The 25,281-nt window shown below is 45.5% G+C and overlaps 1 protein-coding gene across 1 annotated transcript in view; it reads left to right on the top strand.

Moving 5' to 3' along the window:
- The window catches only part of SerT (Serotonin transporter), a 387,450-nt gene that overhangs the window by 245,175 nt on the left and 116,994 nt on the right, over window positions 1-25,281 (top strand). The window contains exons 5-6 of the mRNA XM_075890899.1: window positions 2,969-3,103; window positions 16,569-16,672. Coding sequence (XP_075747014.1) covers window positions 2,969-3,103; window positions 16,569-16,672 — 239 coding nt within the window. The remainder of the gene's footprint in view (window positions 1-2,968; window positions 3,104-16,568; window positions 16,673-25,281) is intronic.

Below are 25,281 nucleotides of genomic sequence, written 5' to 3' on the forward strand. Positions count from 1 at the left end.
ATATATATATATATAAGCGAGAACGATTTCAGCATCATGACGTTTCGAAAGAGCGAACACCGTATGCTGTCGAACTCTGTTTCTAGAACACCATTACCACCAAAGAAGGCTCATGGGTAGTAATTCCACAACGCTTAGTAAAATATCGGCCAATTACCTGCAGAAACGATGAAATCAACAGGCTGCTCGATGATATGGCCAGTGCACACCACCGTGGCAGACAATGCAGTTTAATATCTCGCTCCTCAAGCCTCTGCGCATGCGTCCACGAGCGGCATGCGTCCACGCTCAACTGCAGCACTGGCCGCATCGCGATGCCATGCGCTCCGATAGTTCCCTTAACTGTGCAATAGATTACATGAAGTTTCGCATAGTCTAAAAAGGTAGCAGGCAAAATAAATGTAAAATTTGTTTCCTGCGCACGTGGAAAGGTGGCTGGGCTGTGCCACTCGGCCAATAGTTAATGGCCTAAGAAAAACTCATGTGCTGTCCTGAATATGTTCAGCGAGGTCGTTTCAAATTCAACTTGTGTGCACTGTTCGATAGGCCAAACAAGCCGATGCATAGATTATCGGTCGAGGGAGTATGCTTACTCTCTGAAAGGCTCTACTTGTAGCCACTTGGCTGACAACGCTAAAGATGGCGGTTTTTAGCCAATCGTTAATAAATGTGTGGTTATGGGGCGTTAAAGGAGTAGCGTGAACGCGAGATAAGGGGATCATTTAAAATAAACATCGCGATGTTCCTTCTTTTAGTGCACCACCAATTTATCTTCATGCAGTGAGTGTAGATATGTGGAATCCACGACATTACCTGCATCATAATAATGTTTGCCATGTAGCCGTTATTGTAAGTGCACTTCTGTTATGTTTCATGGCTAAGGAAAAAATATCATTTTTTCCAATATAATTTGCGCTTGTTTTGAAATAAACAATAGCTGGTTTTCCGGCGCCGTGTTTGTGTCCCCTCTTTTTTGTGCAATTCTTCACGCTGTTTAGTCATCGAGTACCAAAAATATTCAACAAGGTGAATTTGTTGCAATATTTGTTAGCACAATTCAAAAATAATTTTTACCAACTTTGCTCACGGTACACAAAGTTGAAAAGGGGTGACAATTATCGATATCTGTCGTATCGCCTTATTGTGCATTACTCATTTGTCCGCTTTTAGCGAACTCGGAAAGGTCCGACGATCATAATTTACTTTATTTAATTAATCAATTTTTCTACATTATATTTTTTCGTTGTCGCAATGTCGACAAAGGCAGGAATTGGCGTATCCAAGACGGAACATTTTATTTGCCTGAAATCAGGGCCAGTGAACGGAAAAACAAACCTTAACTGGCAATCTACCTTCTACTACGCTGATACCGGCGAAATGGACATCGGGAGTCAATAAACTGTGCAACTGCAAGGCGCTTATGCATATATACATTAAGCAACGAATATTCGAGTGTTATCACGTGTCACCAGGTTTGATCAAGATTATACTCCGCTGTTTGCATTGGCGGGTTGAAGGTTAACAGCTGATTCGAAAATTACCTACAATGCTCTTTAACAATCTGGCGTGGACCAAGCAATGCACTACCTACACATGCAATAGGCCAGCAACATAAAACTTAGAAAAGAGTGCGTGCACCAAGATGTACCTGCAAGCTTCATATTTTCTATCTTGCCCTGCGCTAGAGATTTTATATTTAGACGTTGTTAGTCGTTACACGAAACAAATAAACAAATTAACGGGTACAGTAGATAAAGGTTTGTGATGAAGCTGTGGGCTTATCATTCCGTATTTTTTAGAAATAATCCCTAAATGACTCAGCTACGACGGAGGCCCAGGACATATTTGCTGTTAAGAGTTAATTTCATAAATATTAATAATAACATTAGGTTTGTTTATATAGTCAATAAAACTTTCACTTTTTAAGCGTATTTACTGCCTTACAGAGGTATCTTTCGTAATAATGTTCCCATTTTTTCGAAAAACTTCCCAACCTTTCATTTTATACCTTGAGATCGATGTCAAACATATACTAATGGCTGTTTTGAGTTTCCTATAACGATAACATATGGCATTCTGGATAACCAACCATGAGTTAACTAGGTGTTACGGGAAAACTTGTACAGTGAAAAAAAATAAGGAGTTGAATTTGTGTAATGCTTTTCGAAGAATTTCTAGCTAGCACGCGGAAGCATTGTCCATGCCATAAATTTCTACAATGAAGTTAATCTGACTTAAGGCTGAGATGAAATGGCAGGTGTTATAACGTGGTATACTTGCTGTGAAAGGTAAAATACTGCAAATATTATCAGCGATAAGCCCATCGGTAACTCCTGCGCTTGGAGTTGGTGTCGTACTACATAAAACATTCACTACAAAAGCATGAGTTCAACTGGGTGAAAATTTAGTACGGGAAGAGATTATAGAGACTGGAGCCTGAAACGAAGAAACCAATTCCTACATGTTTTACCACTGTTTTTTCTATATCCATTCTCGTATCGTTGATGTAACCAACCACCACACTTTTTTTTTCTGTTTTCAGCAGTGATATTGTGGACCACTGGACCTAGATTGTGCAGACAGGCATCTGACTACCACTTTTCTATGCCCATGGGCAGTGCTTTTGTAGTTATTTTAGTCATATTGTGTCCATATCTAACTTAGATAAACTCTACACTAAATATATATAGTGAAAGCTTGTCGATGAACACGCGCATGGTTTTGCAAACGTTCTGCTCTAGAGCGCCAGCTGTCCTCTGTATAGGGTGCATTTGTAATCGTATACTTCTCACACGCTCCCCAACAAATTTTAGTTGTAAAGGTAGTTGTGCCACAACGGGCATTTTTGATTATTAAAAGGACACTTGTACTTGTTTGTGAATCGCTGGCCAGTTTCGAATGAGCAATGTGCCAGACAGGCAATTTTTATAATCTTTACTACCCGAGTGATCTCTCTCCATGCTTGCAGGCGGTGTGGGTAACGGCCACTATGCCGTACGCTGTGCTGCTCATCCTACTGCTTCGCGGCGTCACCCTTGACGGATCGCTGGATGGCATCAAGTATTACCTGTACCCACAGTGGGACAAGCTGTTGTCTAGCGACGTGAGGTTCTTCTTCTCTTGTTTTTTATGTTTATGTAGAGCGTACTAAATGTGTATATAATATATACCCATTAGCAACGTTGGACTGGGCAGAATAAAGTATTGTATCATTATTATTACCGGCCTGTTTAAAATGTGAGCTGCTTTGATTAGTTAATGTAACTTTATTTCTGAGCCATTTGATATTTTTTGAAACATTTCCATCAATCAATGATTAGTGTATAATTCCTTTTTCACTGAACAACGCTTGTAGTTTCAGTGTCACACGGGCACTTTTGATCGCGATCAGGGCCATCAGGATCGGCTTTATTGAACGCGATCGACTTTGTGGCCGCTACTACATGGCCCAAAAACAAATTTGGTTCGAGCTTCAGTCAGATAAAATGCACGATATAGCGCTAACGTGCCCTCATTCGTGCCACTGACAAATATTATTAGGCATTTATATAACAGTAGCAAAACAAAGGGTATGATATTTCTATAGAGCCTCCTATCAGTAATGTTATTCATGCAAGCACCGTACAAACGTAAAACATAGCGTGCCACTACAAAAGTAATTTCATAAATTCATCATTCGATGGAGTTTTCCTTTCACTTACTTGCAATGCGGTGCGAGATTCTTCATAATCACTTTTATTTCTAATGGCACACGCTCATAGCCATTAAGTCGAAGTGAAGCGGTCATCTCCTCGTGCATGCCAGAGCTTCCACGCTGGCACTACAAGTGCCACAGTCGCTCCTGCCAGCGGTAAACTAATGTGAAGGTCCCTTCATTTCTGTCATTCGACCAGGAAGTGCGCATGAACTGCGACGTAGTCGACAAGCTGGCGACACTCATAATCAATTTGCTTTGAGGTGCTCCAACTATTCCGATGGTGTGACAGTTGAAGCAAGCTTTGATGACAATGGTCGCCTTCTAATCGGCAACTTCTCTCATAAATTTAATGGCGTTATCACAAAAGGAAAAATTTGTAAAATTTCAGATCTTGTTCTAATTTAAACAGTTAAAATCTTAATTTTTGAAAAAAATAGCTTTGTAGTATTTTTATAAAATACATATATGCTCCATTTTCTTCTTCATTGTGCTGTCAACAACCTCGGCCAGGAGGCGAAGATGACAGCAAAATTTTAAGATGTCAACCAGATCACGATGCGCGGATCACAATAGTCTTTATCTCAATCGACTCTGATCGCGATTAACTGTGGCCGTGTAACATTACCTAATCCTGTTCTTGGTTATTCTCGCTTTGTGCCAATCGTGATTTCAAGTGCCCGTGTGACACCAGTATAAGATTTATGTTTTAGGCGCCCTGATTCAAGCAATCAATGACGAAGGAAAGGCACACACAATTTAACAACTGCTTTATTTTTGAAAGTACACCTGCTAAGGCAATTACCTTCATCTGCTAAATCTCTTTAAAGAGCACAAACTCGCGCATGTCACATTCAAATGTGATAAGAATGCATTATGCATATCTAGCAAAAAAGTTAGAAGCAAACGTAAATAAACTTTTGAACAAGAGAGAGAAATCTTTTCAACCAACATGAAAAGATGGCTGATGCAGTTTTGTTTTCGTATTTCAAATGACTGTGCTTCAACAGTTTGTCTTGCAGTTAGACTTTGGTGTATGAACAAAATCCTAGCGCTGCTAGCGGAGGTGCATAAACACATTCCTGACAACGCGTGTCTAAATGCGTGCTCGGGTGACCGTTCAGGCGAGGCAAGTCTTCCCTCAGTCTCGTTTTGCGCAATCTCCCAATGAACGTGTGGCCATGCCTACATGTGGCTTTTCGCATAGCCGCATGTGATAGGTCTGTTATTGATTTTTTTTTGTAGCACAAGGAAGCAGCTAAAGAACCCCGGGTGGTCAAAATTTCTGCAACCCTCCGCTACGGCGTCTCTCATATTCGTATAGTGGTTTTGGGATGTTAAGCTTCGCATATCAATCAATCGTTTAGCTCCTTCTTCGCTTTAAAACACCGTTTTTACCTTGGAACACAAGCCTCCTATTTTGTTTTCCGCTGTTAACGCCAATGATGTATTTTTTACTTACCGCCACCTTTTGAATTATGTGGAAAATGGCGCGCACATACAGAATCACTGTAACCTTGGAACTTGAATTATTTTGTCTCTGACTTCTAGTAGATAGTTTCTTTTTTCCGTCTTGTTGCTATCATTTGTCTAGTGCGTGATGCCTGCGTTACGGTTAGTGGGTACCTCTACTTAAAAGCTCAGTATAGACGGAGTCAGCAAATATTGATTTATTGTAATATGGAAATCGATATCATGCGAAAATCCCGTGGCAGTACTCATCTTACGGAAAGCCGTATATGCGAAAATCACGAAGATATCCGAACCATGTGGAAATCTGAATCATCTAGAAATAACGCGGATTTCGTATCTTATACAGAAACTGGTGTGAAGTGCTGGACACATGGCGCCAATCCGGATGCGATTTGCTGTACGGCTATTTGCGCAAAAAGCCACATCCGACAGACGTCCAACAGATTCTAAGGCCGCGTTCACACTTGAGAGTTGAAAAAAAAAAACGAAAACGCCAGAGCGGCCGGAAAACCCCGACCGCGCGCGCCGAAGATGTTCACATTAGTTCTGCCCCATCCCGCCGTTGCAGCCGTCGATACCTTGACAATATATGATTTTGCCTGCTTTCTGAGAACTAAAGTTCGTACCGAATTCTAGTTATTCCCGCAAAATAGTGAAAACAAGCAGCTTGCATTTTTTCAAACGTTGTTGGGGAAGATAAGCCCGCAGAAACGAAACGAGCGAACGCGGCAGTGCAGGCGGTGCATTCAGCTGGCTGTTTACAAACGCGAGACACGTTGGGGCATGTCGACTCGCTGCCGCACTATCTACTTCCAGAGTTCTTGGTGATCGTAATCCAAGTCAGGCTTCTGATGAGCACGTCCTCGTTGAAACCGTTAAGCTTCGTCGTGTTTCACGGGTAGTTTTCAATTTGAGCCGATGCCAGCTACCGTTGATTCCTGTGCCGCCATGTTGAATCTGCGGCCGGCTGGTTAGGTTAGGTGGTTTGATCTAGCACTGCCAAGGCTGTGAAGCGGAAACTGGATCCGGTTTTGCTTGGCGGGAAAATCACGCTCGGACCACATTTTGTGCGCCGGCCGCCTGGTCCTGGTTTTTCTGCCGCTTAGGCTGCGAAACTAGCCAGTTCCTGGAGAGATCGCCGGTTTCGCTGTCTTAGAGGCCAAGTGTGAACGCACCTTAAAAGCATACCGCGGTGATTCTCAGGCCGTGCGGGTATCCAACACGCTTTAAGTAGCCGTGCGGCAATAGGTGCATAGCTAAACGGCACGTCATCTGCTACGGTACTTTCGGTTCGAGGCCTATCCTTTCGCTGCTTCAAGCTGCCTGCTGCTAAGTGTGATCGAGGTAGAAACACCAGCAATTCTGTGACACGTCTGCTGCCACTTGATCAATGATTGTGTTCTTCAATTCTTTTTGTGTGTGTGTGAATAGACATATGGTATTTCACGCATTTCAGGGAACGAAGTGAGACCTGGACATGGACAAAAACGAGGAACGTTGAGAGATGGGTTTCGAGCACCGCGTGCAGTTATGCATTGAAAAACACAGTAATCTTTTGGCGAATAAATTAGATTTAAGGTTTTCGAGCGCATACACTTGCCGAGAACACTTCAAAATCCCTTACACATACATGTTCACGTGGAGTCATATGTCAATATACGTACGAAGTCTACGTATGTACGCGTATTTTGCGCGATAAAGTATGCGAGTTTAGTATATTTATATTGTATATTATACATACCCAACTGTCTATCGAATGAATTGAAACAGGTGAGTGCTTAAAAAGACCACAGAACTAAACGGGTACTGAAATAATAGTATCATGCGACTAGGAACGATCGAAGTCGCTTTTGAAGCAACGAGTACCATGGTATGGCATCTCCGTTATGTCAGACTTTGAAGCGCGAAGAGCCGATATGTCATGTTATACTACGACTCATAGCTTTGAAGGCTATTTTGCACAACTGTATGCTGGGTGCAGATAACTTTGCGTGCATTGGAAGACATTGTTCGAGCGTGTGAGGGACGACACCTCATTTAAAAAGGTGTCGTCCCGTTAGATATTTATAGGGGTAAAAAAAGCCAGAGAACTACGAACACGTTTCATGTACAGCGTTCGAAACACACTACGGCCATTCGCTATATTGAGCCCAGAGGGCATCTTTGCAACCCAAAAGTTGATAAATAATTTTACACGTACGTGAGCATCATGAAAACAAGTGAACCGATATTTCGTTCACTTGACCAACCATGCGCGATATAACCTCCACTGCAAAACAACAAGCAAGTGTCCAGGGGAGCAAGCCACTTTAATGAAAAAATCACTGCTCGTGCGATTATAATTATCTCGTAGTGATTGCATTTGTTATTCAATCATGCTGCATAGTACTCCAAAGTATTATGCAGCAATTTGTAAGAAAAGGGCACAACGAGTGCAAGGTGGAACACGCAAAAAAGCGCTGCCACTGGCAAGAATGCCCGCACGGCATCACGGTGCTTCACACCACCAGCCGGTGCAGACGGGCGCTGTGGCCCACATTCATTGCGTGAGCCACGATTTTGTTATCTACCTATCGCACCAGTCTGACAGCTGCAGCCACAGGCAATGCGGGAGTGCGACAAGGGGTGCCCGAGCCATCGCTAGTTCATTCCTCGCCGCTCCGCTATAGGCCAGGTTAGAGCACCCCAGTCACTAAGGCATTTTAGGATATCGCCATTTGTGGTGGCATAAAAATCACTGAATAATCTATTTCTGACGTGAAATAATTCATGATTGAATGAAATGACCCTTGACGTGAGTCGTTTCATCAAGGAAACGTTCGTTTCTAAACCACCAACGCGATATTTTCTCGTGATGAAAGGCCATTTCGCAGGTAAACAATGTCAGCTGGAGTCTCGGGGAGCCGGCCCAGTTCGTTACCACCTTTGGTTTTTACATGGAGGCCATCGAGAAAACCAGTGAGAAAATTAGCCATACGTGATTTTAGTTTATTTGAAAGATTACCACATACAGACGCTTAAAACTACGAAAATATGCATCACTGCAATGTTTGTTACATCAAAATAAACTGAAAAAATCTAAGTGGCTTCTCGGGCAGGCGTTAAAAAGAAAAAAAAACTGGCAGTTAATACTGTACCCACAGACAATTGTACAAACTCTATCAAATGTAGGTAACTAACCTATCATTTTTATATGCATTCTCTTTTTCTCCTTTTCCTGAGAGACGTTGATGCCGCAGTCGTCTTTCCAGTCAAAAAAAAAAACGCTTGCAGTGGAGCTCCTGAGCATTATAAGCTTCGTATCGTGACGCCCTGGAGAATGATAGCTTATGACCTGTAAATAAATATGCACACTAAACATTTCAAGAAAACTGCTGGAGATATGGTCACGTGGCCAAGACGTTGACTTGTGCCCCGTAAACGGAAAGTCAGAATACACTAATACACACTGGCAATGATAGCGGCGAACAGAACGTCAGCCGTCCGTCAGCTGATTACCATTGGGAGGCACTGTTTTTTACACACCACGTGTCAAACTTTCAAGCCTTATCACTCGTGGTGGCGCGAGCTCCGGAGTAATCATAATGGTTTGAATCTGGACTAGTTAGTGATTTTGCATGTCTAATGGTTGCAGCTAAAGTTAAACGTGTGCTTGAAACAAAAAAAACACGAGGACACTGCTGACACTAACAATTGGCATTCACTGAAGCCCTCCACTGAGCAACTACGTGTGGCAATCTACATATAAATAACGTATGGTCAAAGATTACATAGACCAAATAAGGTGAGACATAGAAAGGAGTTCAATACTTATCATGAAGGTAGTCAATTTTAAATTCGGAGCATTTCTTAGTCACACGATATCACGGATCCGGCGTCAACGGCGCCCTCCACACCCCCCCCCCCCGCGCATGCTCACGCCTCGTCCCAACTGCCGCTCCCCTCCCTCTTTCTTACCGTTGAAGGCCGACGCAGGCCGCCCCTGCTATAAATAAGTGACTGCTCGCGCTGCGCAATCGCTCACTGGCAACCCCGTATATGTAGGCACTAGCTAGAGCGTTCAGAATTCGGTCAAGGGCGGCTTTACTTGCCTTTTACTTGATTTGACGCTTTGCTTGACTCGCGTAGATGCGATGGAAGCAACAGTATACCTTCGCCTAGTAGTGGGGCACAATACAACATCAGCGTCCCACCACTCGTGGAAAGCAATACTTCTGCTCAATTCAATAAACAGAAATAATGAGGACGAAACAACAATTTAGCATTCCCAAACCGTACCTAATTACGCAACATTCACATGATACCCCCCCTACCCGCGACGCATTTACTCGAACTCCGCTCGGCGTAAGATGCGAGTGGCTTTATTCGCCGAGACAGCATAATTGATCGGATGCCGATACATTCCATGCCTTCCATTTTGTGGCTATAGATTCTGTAATAACGCAAGTATCTGTGTCCTTCCTTTTGGTAATCACTTCAGGGCTGTCACAGCGTACACGGTACCCAGGTATACGACAATTGGCTGAAAGGTAGCCGGTGACTGTACATGCCTAAACATTGTTCGCGTGTTCCCTAGCTCTGTCGTTCACCAAGCGTCCCGTCTGCCTTATGTACACAGACCCACATGAGAGTGCTATGCTGTATACCACCTTCCGGTGACATGGCACATACTTCCGATTTTGCTTACGTCACATCAACTCTCCTCCATGTCGTTTTTGACGCACTTGCACATCATACGTCCTTTCAGAGTGACAGAACACACTACTTGGTTGTCTTGCCATTTTAGAATCTTCTTCAGATTGTGGATTCGACCTTTGCACATATGCAACCACCTGTATTTGACGCGGCTGGCCCTGATCGTCTGCGTCTTGGTGCTCTTATTTGCATCCTTGTCCGAGGACTGAGAAGCCTATGGCGCTGATTAGGGGGATTGAATAGCCAGCATCCTACAACCTTGTGACTTTATGCAGCGAATTTTGTCCCATTTGATATGGGCATGTCTTCTCGAAGGCCACTAATAACAAAATGTAGAAAGGAAAAGAAGAAAGCTTGCCATGAAAAATACATTACCAGGGGATGTGTCGATCTTACGTTTCGACAAGCGGTCTTGTCTTCCCTTAGGATGTAACAGAACTGATCTGTTCTAGCCTCGAGAAAGACTTCTCCGCTTGTCGAAACGTCAGCTTGACACAACCCTTGTTCAGAGATTTTTTATTTGTGGCCGCTAAGAGATGTGAGAACGCCAGTACCCTAGTGCCGTTGTTGAAGTGACATGAGTCTAGCGGAAGAAAGCCCTGGCTTTACCTGGGTTTGTCCCTTTAACAGCCGTGCTCCGATTCCGATGTTAAAACTCAAGTCTCGGTCAAATAACCTACCTTCATTTGCTGAGAGTCTCGACTGAAAGTGAGGTCCAAAAGGCCGAACCGAAAATTCTCAGAATTTCGTTTTTCTCTCCTGCGTCACCTCTAGGATTTGTTGGGCCATCGAAGCATAATGATGAAGAGTGATCCTCGTAGCGGCACACCCACACCCTATGAAGTCGAGGTAATCTTGAATCTTCCTAGCACATTTTAGAAGGAAAATCTCCGACAGGTATGGTGCTACGCGAGACAAAGCCAATTTTGCTCTTTTGCACGTACATCTTTCCTTCATTGGAAATGACTGTTGAGTTCCAATAGCGCTCCAAAGTACCAGGCCGGTGCCTACTGTGACACCAGCAGTGTCCTGAAACTGAAGAATGTTCTGCACAAAATTTTGTAGGATATAAAAAATAAACAAGGAAAAAACTATATTTCGTTAGCAATGTTCACTGAGATTACAAGGCACGGAGCGTAATCATGCGGGAAGCTAAAATAGTATTACAAAATCTAACCGAAGAAAACAAAGTGCCTGAACACAGAAGTTTTAGGTGCGTGAAAAAAATTATAAACGCAGCATTTTTTACCTTTTTGTCTATACAATTGCACAATAACGACGAAAATTGCTAGAAAATAGAAAAAATAAAAGAAGCGTACTCAAATACTGCTTGATTTTTCGGAATTTTTTTAAGTGTAATAACTTCTGGAAGACAATTTCAGTCCTGGAGGGCAGCTGAAAGATGAGTCGTTAAAAGCAGTAGTATAGAAGTGTGAAGAAGTTGAACGCAAATAGTATTTAACATGTGGCAGACTGGTCGAGTGAATGGAAGTAGACATTGCATTTGCATGAATTAAGTTATGAAACATCAGAGCTTGAGCTTCGCCTTTAAGAATTGAGCGTGATAGCTATATCGTTTCCAGTGCGTACTTCAAAAACTTTGTGTATAAAACCTCTTCAAACTTGCTAAATGCACCCACTACGGGGCCTTGAGGTGGAGTTATATAAATGCTCACTCTCAAGTAGCCTTTAGCCTTCTGTAGTGGTTGATTGCCTTTAAGATAATGTTACGAGTAACTTCTTGAATGATCTATTTACAGCGCACAGAACTCGACGAGTAAGATGGCGCCAGACCAGCATCCAACGGAAAAACCCACTTCGTCCTCCTCTTTCTTGCAGCCGTGTTTAGCCGCATTTTCGTATCATAACCCCCGGCGGTAGAAGCACCGTCCCGGTGCTAAATTTACGCAGATGATGTCGAAGGGGGGCAATAGGGCTTTAGCCGAGCCACGTGAACGGTGTCGCTCGGAGCTGACGATGACTTTGTGGGATCAGTTGGAACAATCTCGTACGTGACGTCTGTCACTTTGCGAACGATACGGAATGGTCCAGTGTAGGGCGACAACAGTTTTTCCGACAGTCCCACACGCCGAGTAGGTGACCAGAGGAGCACGAGAGAACCCGGAGAAAAGTGCACGTCCCTATGGTGAGAATTGTAGAGCTGTTGTTGGCGCGCCTGTGAAGCCTGTAGACGGTTACGGGCGACTTGGCGCGCGTGGTCGGCGCGGGCAATGGCTTCACCAGCATATTCAGTGGCCGCAGGTAGTAACGTGTCTAAAGGTAGAGTTGGGTCCCGGCCATATAGTAGGTAGAAGGGCGAATATCCGGCAGTGTTGTGACGAGATGAGCTGTAGGCGAACGTCACATACGGCAAATGAATGTCCCAATCGTGGTGGTCTGGCGCAACGTATTTGGCAAGCATATCGGTTAGGGTCCTGTTAAGGCGCTCCGTGAGGCCATTTGACTGGGGATGGTACGACGTAGTAAATTTGTACTTGGTATGACAAGACCTCAGGATTTCATGAACGACAGTTGATAAGAACGTGCGACCACGGTCGGTGAGAAGTTGACGGGGAGCACCATGCACTAATATTATGTCGTACAGCAGAAAGTCCGCAACGTCGGTAGCGCAGCTGGTCGGGAGTGCTCGTGTGATTGCGTACCGCGTAGCGTAGTCCGTGGCAACAGCAATCCATTTATTTCCGGCTGTGGAGAGTGGAAAAGGGCCCAACAGGTAGAGACCAACTCGGAAGAAAGGCTCGTTGGGAACGTCGATCGGCTGAAGGTAGCCGGCTGGGAGGGCAGACGGCGTTTTGCGACGCTGACAAGGCTCACAAGCGGCGACATAGCGTCGAACAGAGCGGGCAAGTCCAGGCCAAAAAACCCGACGTCGTACTCGATCGTACGTGCGAGAAACGCCCAAATGGCTCGTTATGGGGGCGTCATGGAGTTGATGCAGGACAGAGGAACGCAGGTGCGCTGGGATGACAGGAAGTAAGTCTGATCCGAAGGAATCAAGGTTTCGGCGATATAGGATCCCGTCTTTCACCAAAAACATTCGTACGGACGGGTCGCGTGGCGTTGACTCCAGTTTGTCAATGATGGCTCGCAAAGAAGCATCCCGACGTTGCTCTTCGCCAATGTTTAACAGCTGCGACACGGAAAAAACGTCCGTGATAGCGTCGGTATCGGTTGCTTCGTCAACAGGGTAGCGGGATAAACAATCCGCATCCTGATGTAATCGCCCTGTTTTGTACATTACAGAGAACGTGTACTCTTGAAGGCGTAGAGCCCAACGAGCGAGACGTCCCGTGGGGTCTTTCAGGGAGGCTAGCCAGCAGAGCGCGTGATGATCCGTGACAACACGGAATGAGCGCCCGTACAGGTATGGGCGAAACTTGGCGACTGCCCATACAAGGGCGAGGCACTCGCGCTCCGTGATGGAATAGTTGCGCTCGGCTGGAGATAGTAGTCGACTTGCGTAGGCTATAACACGGTCGTGTCCGCGTTGTTGCTGCAATAGCACAGCTCCTATGCCGTGTCCACTGGCGTCCGTGTGAACCTCGGTTGGGGCTAATGGATCAAAGTGAGCCAAGATTGGTGGCGTTGTAAGCAGTGTCGTAAGTTGCGAAAACGATGACGCTTGATCATGGCCCCAGGTAAACGACGCGTCTTTCTTCAAGAGGTCTGTGAGTGGGCGTGCAATGGTCGCAAAGTCCTTAACAAAGCGTCTGAAATACGAGCACAACCCCACAAAACTGCGGACATCCTTTGTGGTCCTCGGAACGGGAAAGTTCGTGACTGCACGAATTTTCTCTGGGTCTGGACGCACGCCTTGGGCATCGACAAGGTGACCAAGCACGGAAATTTGGCGACGAGCGAAGTGGCACTTGGAGGCGTTAAGCTGGAGTCCGGCTCGGCGAAAAACGTCCAAAATAGCTGACAAACGATCGAGATGCGAGTCGAATGTGGGCGAAAAGACAATAACATCGTCAAGGTAACACAAGCAGGTGGACCATTTCAACCCTTGAAGCAATGAGTCCATCATTCTTTCAAATGTGGCTGGTGCATTGCAGAGTCCAAAGGGCATCACCTTAAACTGATAAAGACCATCAGGAGTGATGAATGCGGTCTTCTCGCGATCCATCTCGTCGACGGCTATCTGCCAGTACCCTGACCGAAGGTCAATAGTTGAAAAATAGGTGGCACCGTACAGGCAGTCGAGGGCGTCGTCGATGCGAGGTAAAGGGTAAACGTCTTTTTTGGTAATTTTGTTAAGGTGATGGTAATCGACACAAAAGCGCCATGTTCGATCTTTCTTTTTAACAAGGACGACTGGAGACGCCCAGGGGCTGCATGAAGGCTCGATAATGTTTTTCGCAAGCATTTTGCCAACTTCATGTTGTAATATTGCACGCTCCGACGCCGACACACGGTAGGGGCGTCGGTGAATGGGGGTTGCATGGCCAGTATTTATGCGATGGGTGACAATGGTCGTTTGGCCTAAAGAATTGCTGGCAAAGTCGAAAATGCTACGATAGCCCTCAAGAACGTGGCAAAGCGCTGAAGCTTGCTCAGACGTGAGGTCCGATGACGCGAGAGGTACTGGGATCGATACCCAGCGCCTCCACCAATAATGTTACGAGTAACTTCTTTAATGATCTATTTACAGCGCACAGAACTCGACGAGTAAGATGGCGCCAGACCAGCATCCAACGGAAAAACCCACTTCGTCCTCCTCTTTCTTGCAGCCGTGTTTAGCCGCATTTTTGTATCAATATGAAGTCATTATGATAATCCCATGTTCTGGCACTTTATGGCAATGTGGGCTTGTATCACGCATTATACGGCAATATTTCATGTTGTATAGTGAAGCACTTATACAGGATGCATGTGTTTGTAAAAAATGAAAGTTACCTTTGCTGTATTTACATCCAGAAGCAGGGCTGTGTGGTAGAACGCCAGCTTGGTATGCGAACGACCAGGGTTCGATCACCTCTCAGACCCAAACTATTCGTGTTCGATGCTCACTGGCACCCAGGATCGTTTTAGGGGTGAAGCTCCTTAGGGCGTGGGCTGTGCGTCCCCTGTAGCCTGTATGTAGCCACCTCTAGTTTAGTTCTTGCAGTGTTCACTAGATGGCGGTACCGTCCCCTGTATGTAGCCACCTCTAGTTTAGTTCTTGCAGTGTTCACTAGATGGCGGTACCGTCTCCTGTATGTAGCCTCCTCTCGTTTAGTTCTTGTAGTGTTCACTAGATGGTGGTACTTGTAGCTGATGATGAAAAGATGCAAGATGTTATAAACTAGAAATCGGTACTTGTAGTTGATGAAAGACGCGAGATCTTATAAAATAGGAATGATGTCACATATGGCACGTGTCATTGGTTGAAGGCAATCGTTCGATTTAGTGCGGCGACGTACGCTAGGGGGAGCAATGTAATAAAATCGAGTGGGCAAAATGTACAGAGGATTCATGGTTTACCAGGTTTACCTCCGGAGCTTCGCCCACTCATCATCATTCCCTTCGTGGATATGGCGGAATTTTTTTTTCATCTCATCTTTCTCAATTTTTTGGTCACGCAAAAATGACAATTTTTCGCTTATAACCAACGACGCCGAAAACAACGCCGACATTTCAGCAAAATGAACTGTTTCAAGTTATCTCGTTAAAATATGAAGTGCACCAGAGTTTCACATTCATATTCAATGGTTGGAAGCCTTATTATGTGATCGATGATCGGACTCTAGCAACATGCGGTGGTACATTTGCGTAACCGGTGTTAGATTGTTTTCTTATGCAAATTGATATACTCAATGCTTCGGTGGGAAGTTCGAAGTGCGTGTGGAGACAGGTGACTGTTATTTCTCAATTTGTACTAGCACGTTGATTAGGATTCCAAAGAAAGTGCTCAAAGCAGCAATGTGTTCGATGCGAATCACCCTATTGAAATCGCTTTCAATAGAGAGATTACAGTTATTTTGTCTACTAGTGAGCGTGAAGAGATGATGGAGAAATGTCTGTTCCGCAGGAGTCATGACAAGTACCAGGCATTGAGCCTGTTGTTAAAAGTACTACTTTAACATGTCAAAATGTACTGTTGGGCCAGCTGGTTCATATTTCAAGAACAACAGCACCGCTGACAGACGAGGCGAGCACGAATACACCTACACAAGGCACCTAGTGTTATTCTTCCTGTTTGCCGTTTTTGCTGTTGTTCTGCTTAAACATTGCATCTTGTGAGCGTCCAAGTTGTGACGAGTTTTCAAGAGAAACTACAATTTCTTAGAGATGCACTAGTTTTCTTAATGCAGTTTTTCCCTGCTTGTAGATTAATATGCATTGTGAGAACAGCTTGTGTAGATATATAAAAGCTCACTCTAAAGCTTTCATCTGTTTAAGAGATGGTAAAGTGGTAATCAGTATCATGCAAAATATATGCACGGTTGAACTTGCCAATTTCTCCTTCTTAAGCAAGCCTAGAAGCAATTGTTCTTACATATTATTGCATTCACAAGAACATAGACAATTCTGCTTGATAAGTTTCCAAGAAAAACGACCACAAGCGCTGACAGCCGCCTTATTATGCGTCTTTGGTTGGTCCTGTCATTTCTCACTCTACTTTTGCTGGCTCACCAAGGTTTTCTGTAGAAATTTGTGCCGTTATCATTAGCACGGGTCTTAGTTATTTACGTGCTTTTTGCAGGTATGGATTGATGCTGCAACACAAATATTTTTTTCACTTGGGCCGGGATTTGGCACGCTACTAGCGCTATCAAGCTACAACAAGTTTCATAACAACTGTTACCGGTGAGTTTCACAGCATGAGTTTACGAATTTCAGTTTTTTCCCTTGTTTGTGATGACAGATATTCACGGGATATGGATTACAACGCCACAAATATTATAAGCATTAACTGATGTTGATAAGGAAGCCAAAGAATGCGTCAATACAGCTACAAAATCGGCTCACAGGACAACAATTCATTAGGCTTTCCTAAGGCATGTTAGAATAGAGGTTATAATGAAATGCAATTCGTAATAAATAAACTTCTGGTATACTCAGCTTAAGTAGAGGACGACGCAGCGATAGATGGAGAAGAAAAATACAGATGTAACCTAAAGAGACAAGAAGATAGCAAAGTGAATGGAAAAAAAACAGGGTTAAGTATATCCCAGATGAAGTCAAGAAGAAGAACTCGGCATAAATCGGGCACGTAGTGCGTAGGCAGGATAACCGCTAGTCATAAGGGAACTCACTAGATTCCCCGAAAAGGCAAGCGGCTTAGGGGACATGGAATGTATGGTGACCAGATCAGATTAGGAAGTTTGCAAGTATAAAATGGCAGCTGCAAGCACAGAACTGAGGTGACTGGCGGAACATGGGAGAGACCTTTATTCTGCAGTGGTTGTTGTCAGGCTGATGATGATGATGAGTGATACATGTTTCAATAGCTAATATGTTGTGTTATTATATATTAACTGGCGGAATATAAAAATATTGTTGCAGCAGGTTTTATGTGAACCATAACGGTTGACAAAGGGACGACGACGAAGTGTTTTTAGGGGCGAAGCTCCTTAGGGCGTGGGCTGTGCGTCCGCTGTAGCCTGTATGTAGCCCCCTCTAGTTTAGTTCTTGCAGTGTTCACTAGATGGCGGTACCGTCTCCTGTATGTAGCCACCTCTCGTTTAGTTCTTGTAGTGTTTACTAGATGGTGGTACTTGTAGCTGATGATGAAAAGATGCAAGATGTTATAAACTAGAAAGCGGTACTTGTAGTTGATGAAAGACGCGAGATCTTATAAAATAGGAATGATGTCACATATGGCGCGTGTCATTGGTTGAAGGCAATCGTTCGATTTAGTGCGGCGACGTACGCTAGGGGGAGCAATGTAATAAAATCGAGTGGGCAAAATGTACAGAGGATTAATGATTTACCAGGTTTACCTCCGGAGCTTCGCCCACTCATCACCATTCACTTCGTGGATATGGCGGAATTTTTTTTATAGAACGCATGTAGCATAGTCTCAAATTTTCATTTTGTTTTTCCGCAAATTCTGGGAGCTCCCGCTCCCTCCTTGCGAGAATGGTTGAAGAAGCCACTCAGGATTTTCGAGGTGCACAACCGCTACGTCCGGCAGCGGCTAGGAAACGAGGTCCACCTCAAGCGGCACGGACAGCGAGACAACGGAGCTCTACCACAACGGCTTCGAGTCATCGGATGACGACTACACAGTCGTCATGAGCCGCAATGCAAAAAGGATACTGTTGTGAACACCGTCGACGGCAAGTTTATCCATCGTGCAGGCTACCACGCAGCGTTGGCTGCACACTATACTCTTCATAGATGTGGGCCTTTCAGCAAACCTACGGTGGCTTAACAGACAAGTCCTCTCTGCATACCTCGAAGAACTCGCTCCGAATGAGATTAAATACGTGAGGATCAACTCACGGAAGAATGTTCTGGCAGTTGATGTTCTACACCGTAGCGCGCTGCAAAGCCTAGAAAGCATCTCGAAAATTGACAGAGTCACAATTAAATCAGTGATCCCCACTGACTGTAAGGGCAGTGTTGATTTATGACGTAGGCATTTTCATTCCCACGGACGATTTTTCAATCTTGATAAAGCCAACTACAGACGACATCCCCATCAAGCACATCGCAAGGCTTGGTCAGTCACGTTGCCTGAAGATTGTTTTTGAGGGAGACAGTCTTCCACCACACGTCAAAGTTGGCCACGTTCGCCACCAGGTCCGTCCATATATACCGAATCTCTACAATGCTTCCGATGTTTCAAGATGGGACATGTAAAAGAAGTATGTACCAGCAATGTTGTGTACCCGCGGTGTGCCGAACCTCATTCAGAAGACACCAGCCACGCAACTGCGTTCGAATGCTCCAACTGCCACGGCGCCCATAAAGTGTAGTCTAAAGATTGCCCGCGAGTGCGAAATGAACGCGCGGTGCTGAAACGCATGGAGCGCGACAATTCAACACACAGAAAAGCCGCTGCTACTGTCAGGCGACGTCAGCGTCACCAAAGAAGATCATCATGAAACGTGACATCTGCCGATAGAGACACGTCAGCTCAAGCAAAAACAACTGGTCCCCCATCATCAAGCTCTGCGAAAACGAATACACCGAAAACAAAAGCAGGATCAACACTCCCACCTCGTCAAGAGTGGCTATTCCTTCCACGAACAAAGCTTGATTCAGAGGTACATCGAATAACGCCCACCTCGATGCCCTCACGGACCACTGATGCAAAGACAAGTGAGGTTCGCCGGGTCATTAACATGTTTCAAACTCTTATGAGCACAATGCGCACGCTCCTAAGCAACATGAACACCCCGTAAGCGCAGAGTGAACTCCATGTGCTGGACACATTGAGTACTGTGCTTGAAGCTCTAAGGTAAAACGATGGCCCGCGACATGTTATCTTTTTTAGAGGAGGTCAACAACGCATCTGTCATTCAGTGGAATGCCAGAGGGCTTACGGCGCGTAAGTCCGAGTTCTGGCAATATGTATTCAAGAACCTGTTTTCCATATTTGTGATTTGTGAACCAAACCTGTCAGCTCACACATGAGACTGTCTGGATATGAGTGCTTTATGTCTGTTACCCATGGAGAGCGCAGCAAGGTTGCTGTGTTCATTCGGCGCGACCTAACTTATGTTCATTACCCTGTACCCCCTGACAAAGAAAACCAGTACACTTGCCTTACAGTAAAAACAAGAAGACTACATTCACAATCATCAGAGCCTACTTACCTCCATCAAGCCGCCTAGACCACGAGCGTTTGCACGGAGTTTTGAATTCAACTCTCCAGCCATTAGTGATAGCTGGCGACTTCAATGCCCACCACTACATATGGGAAAGCTCCAGAGTGAACACCAGAGGTAGACAGTTAGTGTCTTTCGCTTCTGAATGTGAACTTATCCTCATGAATGACGACACCTCTACTTATTTGCGTGGATCGGCCTATAGTAGTTGCCTGGACCTCACTTTCGTCACACGCTCGTTCGCCAGCAGACCACACTGGTTTTCGTATTCGGAAACAAGGAGTTATGACCACATCCCAACATACCTGGAGATTGACGGCTTTCTAAGTCTCAAGTCCTCCAGAGCCATCCAGTGAATCAATTGGCAAAAATAACAAGTTAATCATGGAAGACTATGTTGGCGGCTCACCCTTCAACCTAAAGGACGCAATAAAGAGTGCCCTACAGTCCACCGCGCATTCGCTTCCGGTGAACTAATCTCGCAGTTGTATAAAAATTGATGTAAAAAACTCCGAGTGATTCGTCCTCGTGCAGAACGACGTTATAGACGCACGAAGTCATTTATTGTTCCGAGAGTGGCCAGACGCACACTAAAGAAAACACAGCGTCACATGGACAAGTTCGATAAGCGAAGATGAGTATCTTTTTGCGATTTCTTGGACCCCATAAAGCCTCTGTCACTAATTTGTAGAACTGTCCGGGGTCTTCGTACAACCATTACTCAGCGCTACCCATTTAAATCTCTAGTACTTCGCTAACGCTGCGAAGAGATTGATGTCGCAGATTTTTTCTGTAGGAGGATTGCTTGCGGGGCAAATTCAACTGGGACGAAAACGCCCGACTTTTCCGTATTCTCACGTAATCCCCGAATAGAGTGTTCGTTTTCGATTGAAGAATTAAAGGCTGCGCTTGCTTTGTGTAGACGTTCTTCAGCGCCAGGACCTGACGGCATCACTTACCGTGCTCTGTATCACCTAGGAGATCAAGCTTGAAAGGTACTCTTGGTGCTATACAACGACTCCTGGCAAACTGGCATGGTTCCACAGGAGTGGAAGTCAAGTCGCTTGATTCCACTTCTCAAAGCCGGCAAGTCACCCTTAAACATTTCCTCTTGCTGCCCGTTCGCCCTCGCGAGCTCTGTGTGAAAACAAGTCACGGAAAGAGTGATTTTAACGCGTCTGGAATGGTACTAAGATTTCTACGAAATATATCCAGATGCTATGTTCGCGTTCAGACAAGGCCGCTCATCAATTGACAATGAAGTTGACTTGGTGACATTTGTAGAGCACCAGAAGGCCTGCAAACGCTGATCTGCTGCTCTTGTTCTTGACGTAAAAGAGGCATACGACAATGTCACCCACGAAGCCATTCTCAGCACATTACAAGGAGTTGGACTCGGTGGCAAGATATATATGTAAGTTCAGAGCTACCTACAGAATAGATCATTTCACAAGCAGACAGAGAATGGCCCGACACCTGAGTATTACTGTAGCCGAGGAGTCCCACAAGGTGGAGTGCTAAGCCCGACGCTGTTCAACCTAACAATCATTGAACTACTTGGCAAGCAACCAAGCAGTGTACGACTTTCCATTTATGCTTATGACATCTGTGTGTGGACATCAGTTTTGACTCAACTTCGCACTCGACTTCAGAAGGCAGCATCAGTGACATCGCACCACCTACGCAAACAAGGGCTCGAAATTGAAGGTGGAAAGTGTGCAGTCTTCGTTTTCGCCAGAAAGCCAGTGTCCGCTTACGGCATATCACTTAATGGGCAGTTGGTGGCATGCAGCTGGAGCCACAGTTTCTTGAGAGCCATAATCGACCGAAACCTGTCTTGGACCCCACATGTAAACTACTACGGGCAAAAGTGGCTGACCGCCATTTGTCACTTGTTCAAGTTTCTTGCCGGGAAATGTTGGGGAGTGTCAGTCGAGTCTATGTTACAGCTGTACAAGGTATTATTTATTGTATTTCTGCGGTACAGCGTACATGTTATATCTAACATGTACAAAACAAACCTGCTCACCATTCAAAATATTCAAGCCGAGGCGCTTAGGATATGCCTTGGTTTACCCCGCTGCGCATTGACAGCTGAAGATATTGCCATTGCACAGGGCTACTCGATCATGACGCCCATCACCATTGAAGCGATGCGTACGTACTTCAGGCCACATGCTAGGAATTCTCCCCACCACTTGGCAACCCTCGCTGCTGAGAGGCCTTGTACGAAATTTAGTGCAATTTCCTTTGCACATCGTGCGTCGTTTACATCAGATTTTGCGCCTGCTGAAAAACTGGTGTATCCTCCGTGGTGCCTGGCACTTCCTCAAGTAGGTCTTTCAATTCTAGGAATAGAGAAAAAAATTAAATTTGCCTTCGTCAGCCCTAAAACAATTGAGCTTGCACTTCCTACACACAATGTACAATAACCACGTGCACATATACACCGGTGATTCAACCAAAGCGTCTAGTTCTGGCGGTGCGGTGGTGATTCCAGCTAGAAGAATCACTTTTCGAATCAAGCTGTCACACGTCACTACGTCTACGGCGGCAGAACTTGTGGCTTTGCGTGGCACCCTAGAGTATTTAAAATCACAGAGACCGAGTAAATGGGCTGTGTTTTCGGACTCGAAACCGGCCCTACAGAGCATCCAGTCAGTCCTTCGACGAGGTTGCCATGAAAAGTTAACTTACAAGGTTGTCAAGCTTTTTCACCACGTCACAGAAACAGGCCACGAGGTCAAGTTTCAGTGGCTACATGACCATTAGGGATGAGTGGCGATGGTTCCGCAGACAACGCGGCTCGCACATCGCACCAAAAAGAGCGCGCCCTTCCGATTCCTTTGTCAAGGACAGACGCTGCAAAGCCACTTTGCCACCTGGCACGTACTCTGTGTCGGCTGGAGTGAAACACCCCAAGCATAAGACATGCGAGACTCCATCAAATTAGCCCTCGACTGGAACTTCGACCTTCGTCCGGACTTCGTCGACGTGAAGCTTCGCTTTTTTGTCGCCTTTTGTTGGGTGTTACATCCATAAAAGCGTATACAATTCTCATTGAATGGACCAACAATGTGGAATGCGACGTCTGCGCCATCGAAGAAGACATCGACCATCTGATATGCCATTGCCCTCAATTTACCACTGAAAGGCAGAAGCTTTCGGACACAGTGCGACAATTAGACGATCGTCCACTCTCTATGCAGATGCTACTGGAGCATCGTCCTCGCCTTTCGCCGGCTCAAAAAGCAGTCAAAGCCGTCTTGCGATTTTTGAGGACTACAGGCCTATCTGAACACCTTCAACGTTTCTGTAGTGCCACCGCTGCATACGCGTAAGCCCATTGACTGACACTCTTTTTAGGGGTGAAGCTCCTTATAGCGGCACCCGTTCGTTCCTCGTCGCCATTGTAGTAGTGTGTAACAAGTATGAAATTTTGACCTCCAAGATGGTGCCGGTGAGAGATTGCGTTGTTGAGCAATAAAAAATAGTGCTCCATGTACATGCTAATGGCTTCTAAGGGGGAATGAGAGACAGGAGAATTCGGCTTTTAGTTAACGCGCACGCTGCGAATTTTTATTGTTCAGCAACGCACAGAAGAAAAGAAAGGGTTGCTACGTTATGCTCGCTGGGCGTAACCTTCCTGGTTTTAGAAAGGTTTAGCGAGCATTGGGCCGTAGTGCCATGAATACAGTGAGCTAGTATATACCAAGAACTCGAGGTGGTTAAAGGTGGGAAGTAGACACGAAGCGCAAGCCGTCACAAAGTGTGCGTGCACCTTCTCTCGTTCAGTCCTTGGAATGTCCGCTGGATGGCAGTGCTTCTATATGAGGAATGTATGATGAAAAAATGCGACATGGTGGTACTCGGAGTGTTCAATAGGTGAACGAACGGATACACAGACAGATGCATGGATGGACGCACGGATGGCTGCATGGATGGATGGACGCATGGACGGACGCAGGAGCGGACGCATGGACAAAAGACGGAACGGACGCACAGATGAACGTGCGGACGCATGAACAGAAGCACGCGCTGATGGGCGGATGGACGCACGGGCGGCCACACAGACGCACGCATGGATGGACGGAAGCAAGAACGATTGGACGGACGGATGCTTCGCTCCACTATCCATCAGTGACATCGAGCCATCAGTGACATCCGTGGATATGCTGCCATTTTTTTCTCTCTTTCTCTTCTTTTTCCTCTCTCTCTCTCATCTTTATGCCCCCCTTCCCATTCCCCCAGCGTAGGGTATAAAACCGTACTTGTGCCAGGTTTACCTCCCTGCCTTCTCTCTTGTTGTGCTTGTCCTCCATAATGGGTTGACAATAAAACACGCTTCTATAACTCAAAGATATACCACGCTTGGGTTGGGGCGCATCATAAATATCTGCGCCCGAATAAATTGTAAAGTCACGGCTGACGAGAGGAGGACTATAATGAGGACTATAAAAAGAAAGGATTCTAGAGAACGCTTATAATTCCTAAATAGGTGTAGTTATCATAGTTAAGAAATGAAAAATAAGTAACGTAACACTAGCCTGAATAAAAATAAATTTCCCAATCATGTATATTTGAGAAACTAAGGAGTTCAAGTGCTTCGCTTCTAAATGAGGCAAAACTGAATGCAGTAAAAAAAAACCTTGGCCCCGTATCTGCATGTAATCTGCGAATGTCACCGAAAGACGATAGTCTTGAGTGTGGAGAGAGTGAACAAAACATGTATTTGATGTTTTGCGCAAAAAAAATCGGTGAATTGTATTCCGGAGGGGCTGCGTTAGAGTGCCTCGAGCGTGCAGCGGAGGCGAACGAGCACTTCGAGGCACGTTAGCCACGAGCGCCATCTGGCAGTTATCTTCGAAAACGAAGGAAGGCCTGCGTGCCTGCGGGGAACATACGTGCATTCTCGAAGGCGATGAGGTGTAGAACGCAAAGTGACGGGAAGGTGCCACCACCGTGTCGTTTTAGCAAAGCGTTGGTAAAACTTGCTATTTTGAGCCCCGCATCGCACTCTGACCACAGCGTTTTTAACGCTACGTTTCTTCGAATTACTTGTGTGTGCGTTCCCTAGTATGAAGGCAAACATAGAAAACATCGACGTGTTGTTATGGTACCTCAGATATGCGCAATCATTGCTTTTTATTCGAAAATCGCACACGTAAGAACGCTGGTCCTTGAGCAACATTGGTGCGTGCTGCAGATGGGGTCGGCCGTTCGGGGTACCGATTGGGCTGTTTCGAGTTACCGGTTCGTGGTGAGAGTAGACAAACAGACAAATGTGCAGATAGGCAGACGAAAGTTTTTGCGTCGATGGTCCCCAAGAAAGACTATCGTCCCCAAGAAAGACTATGCGTGTTCACGCTGGAGAAGCAGGCACATCCGCGTGGCGTGGATCCCCAACATCAACTGGTTTTATTCGGTTTCTCTTGAGTGCACAACAGGGTGGCACTGCGTGGTGGCTTGGCTTGGCTTGGCTGCCGTCACAGTAATACCGCCCTTGCCCCCGCCTAGTGAGTTGCCGAGAGGGGTTACAGATTGAGGCGAGTGGGCACTGTTGATAGCCGCCTACTGTGCGTCAGCCGGGAGGGCATCTTACGAAATTAGGCGGGCTGGCATTGGAGCTGGGAGCCC

Source organism: Rhipicephalus microplus, chromosome 3, assembly GCF_043290135.1.
Source record: "Rhipicephalus microplus isolate Deutch F79 chromosome 3, USDA_Rmic, whole genome shotgun sequence".
NCBI classification, from domain to species: Eukaryota; Metazoa; Arthropoda; class Arachnida; order Ixodida; family Ixodidae; genus Rhipicephalus; species Rhipicephalus microplus.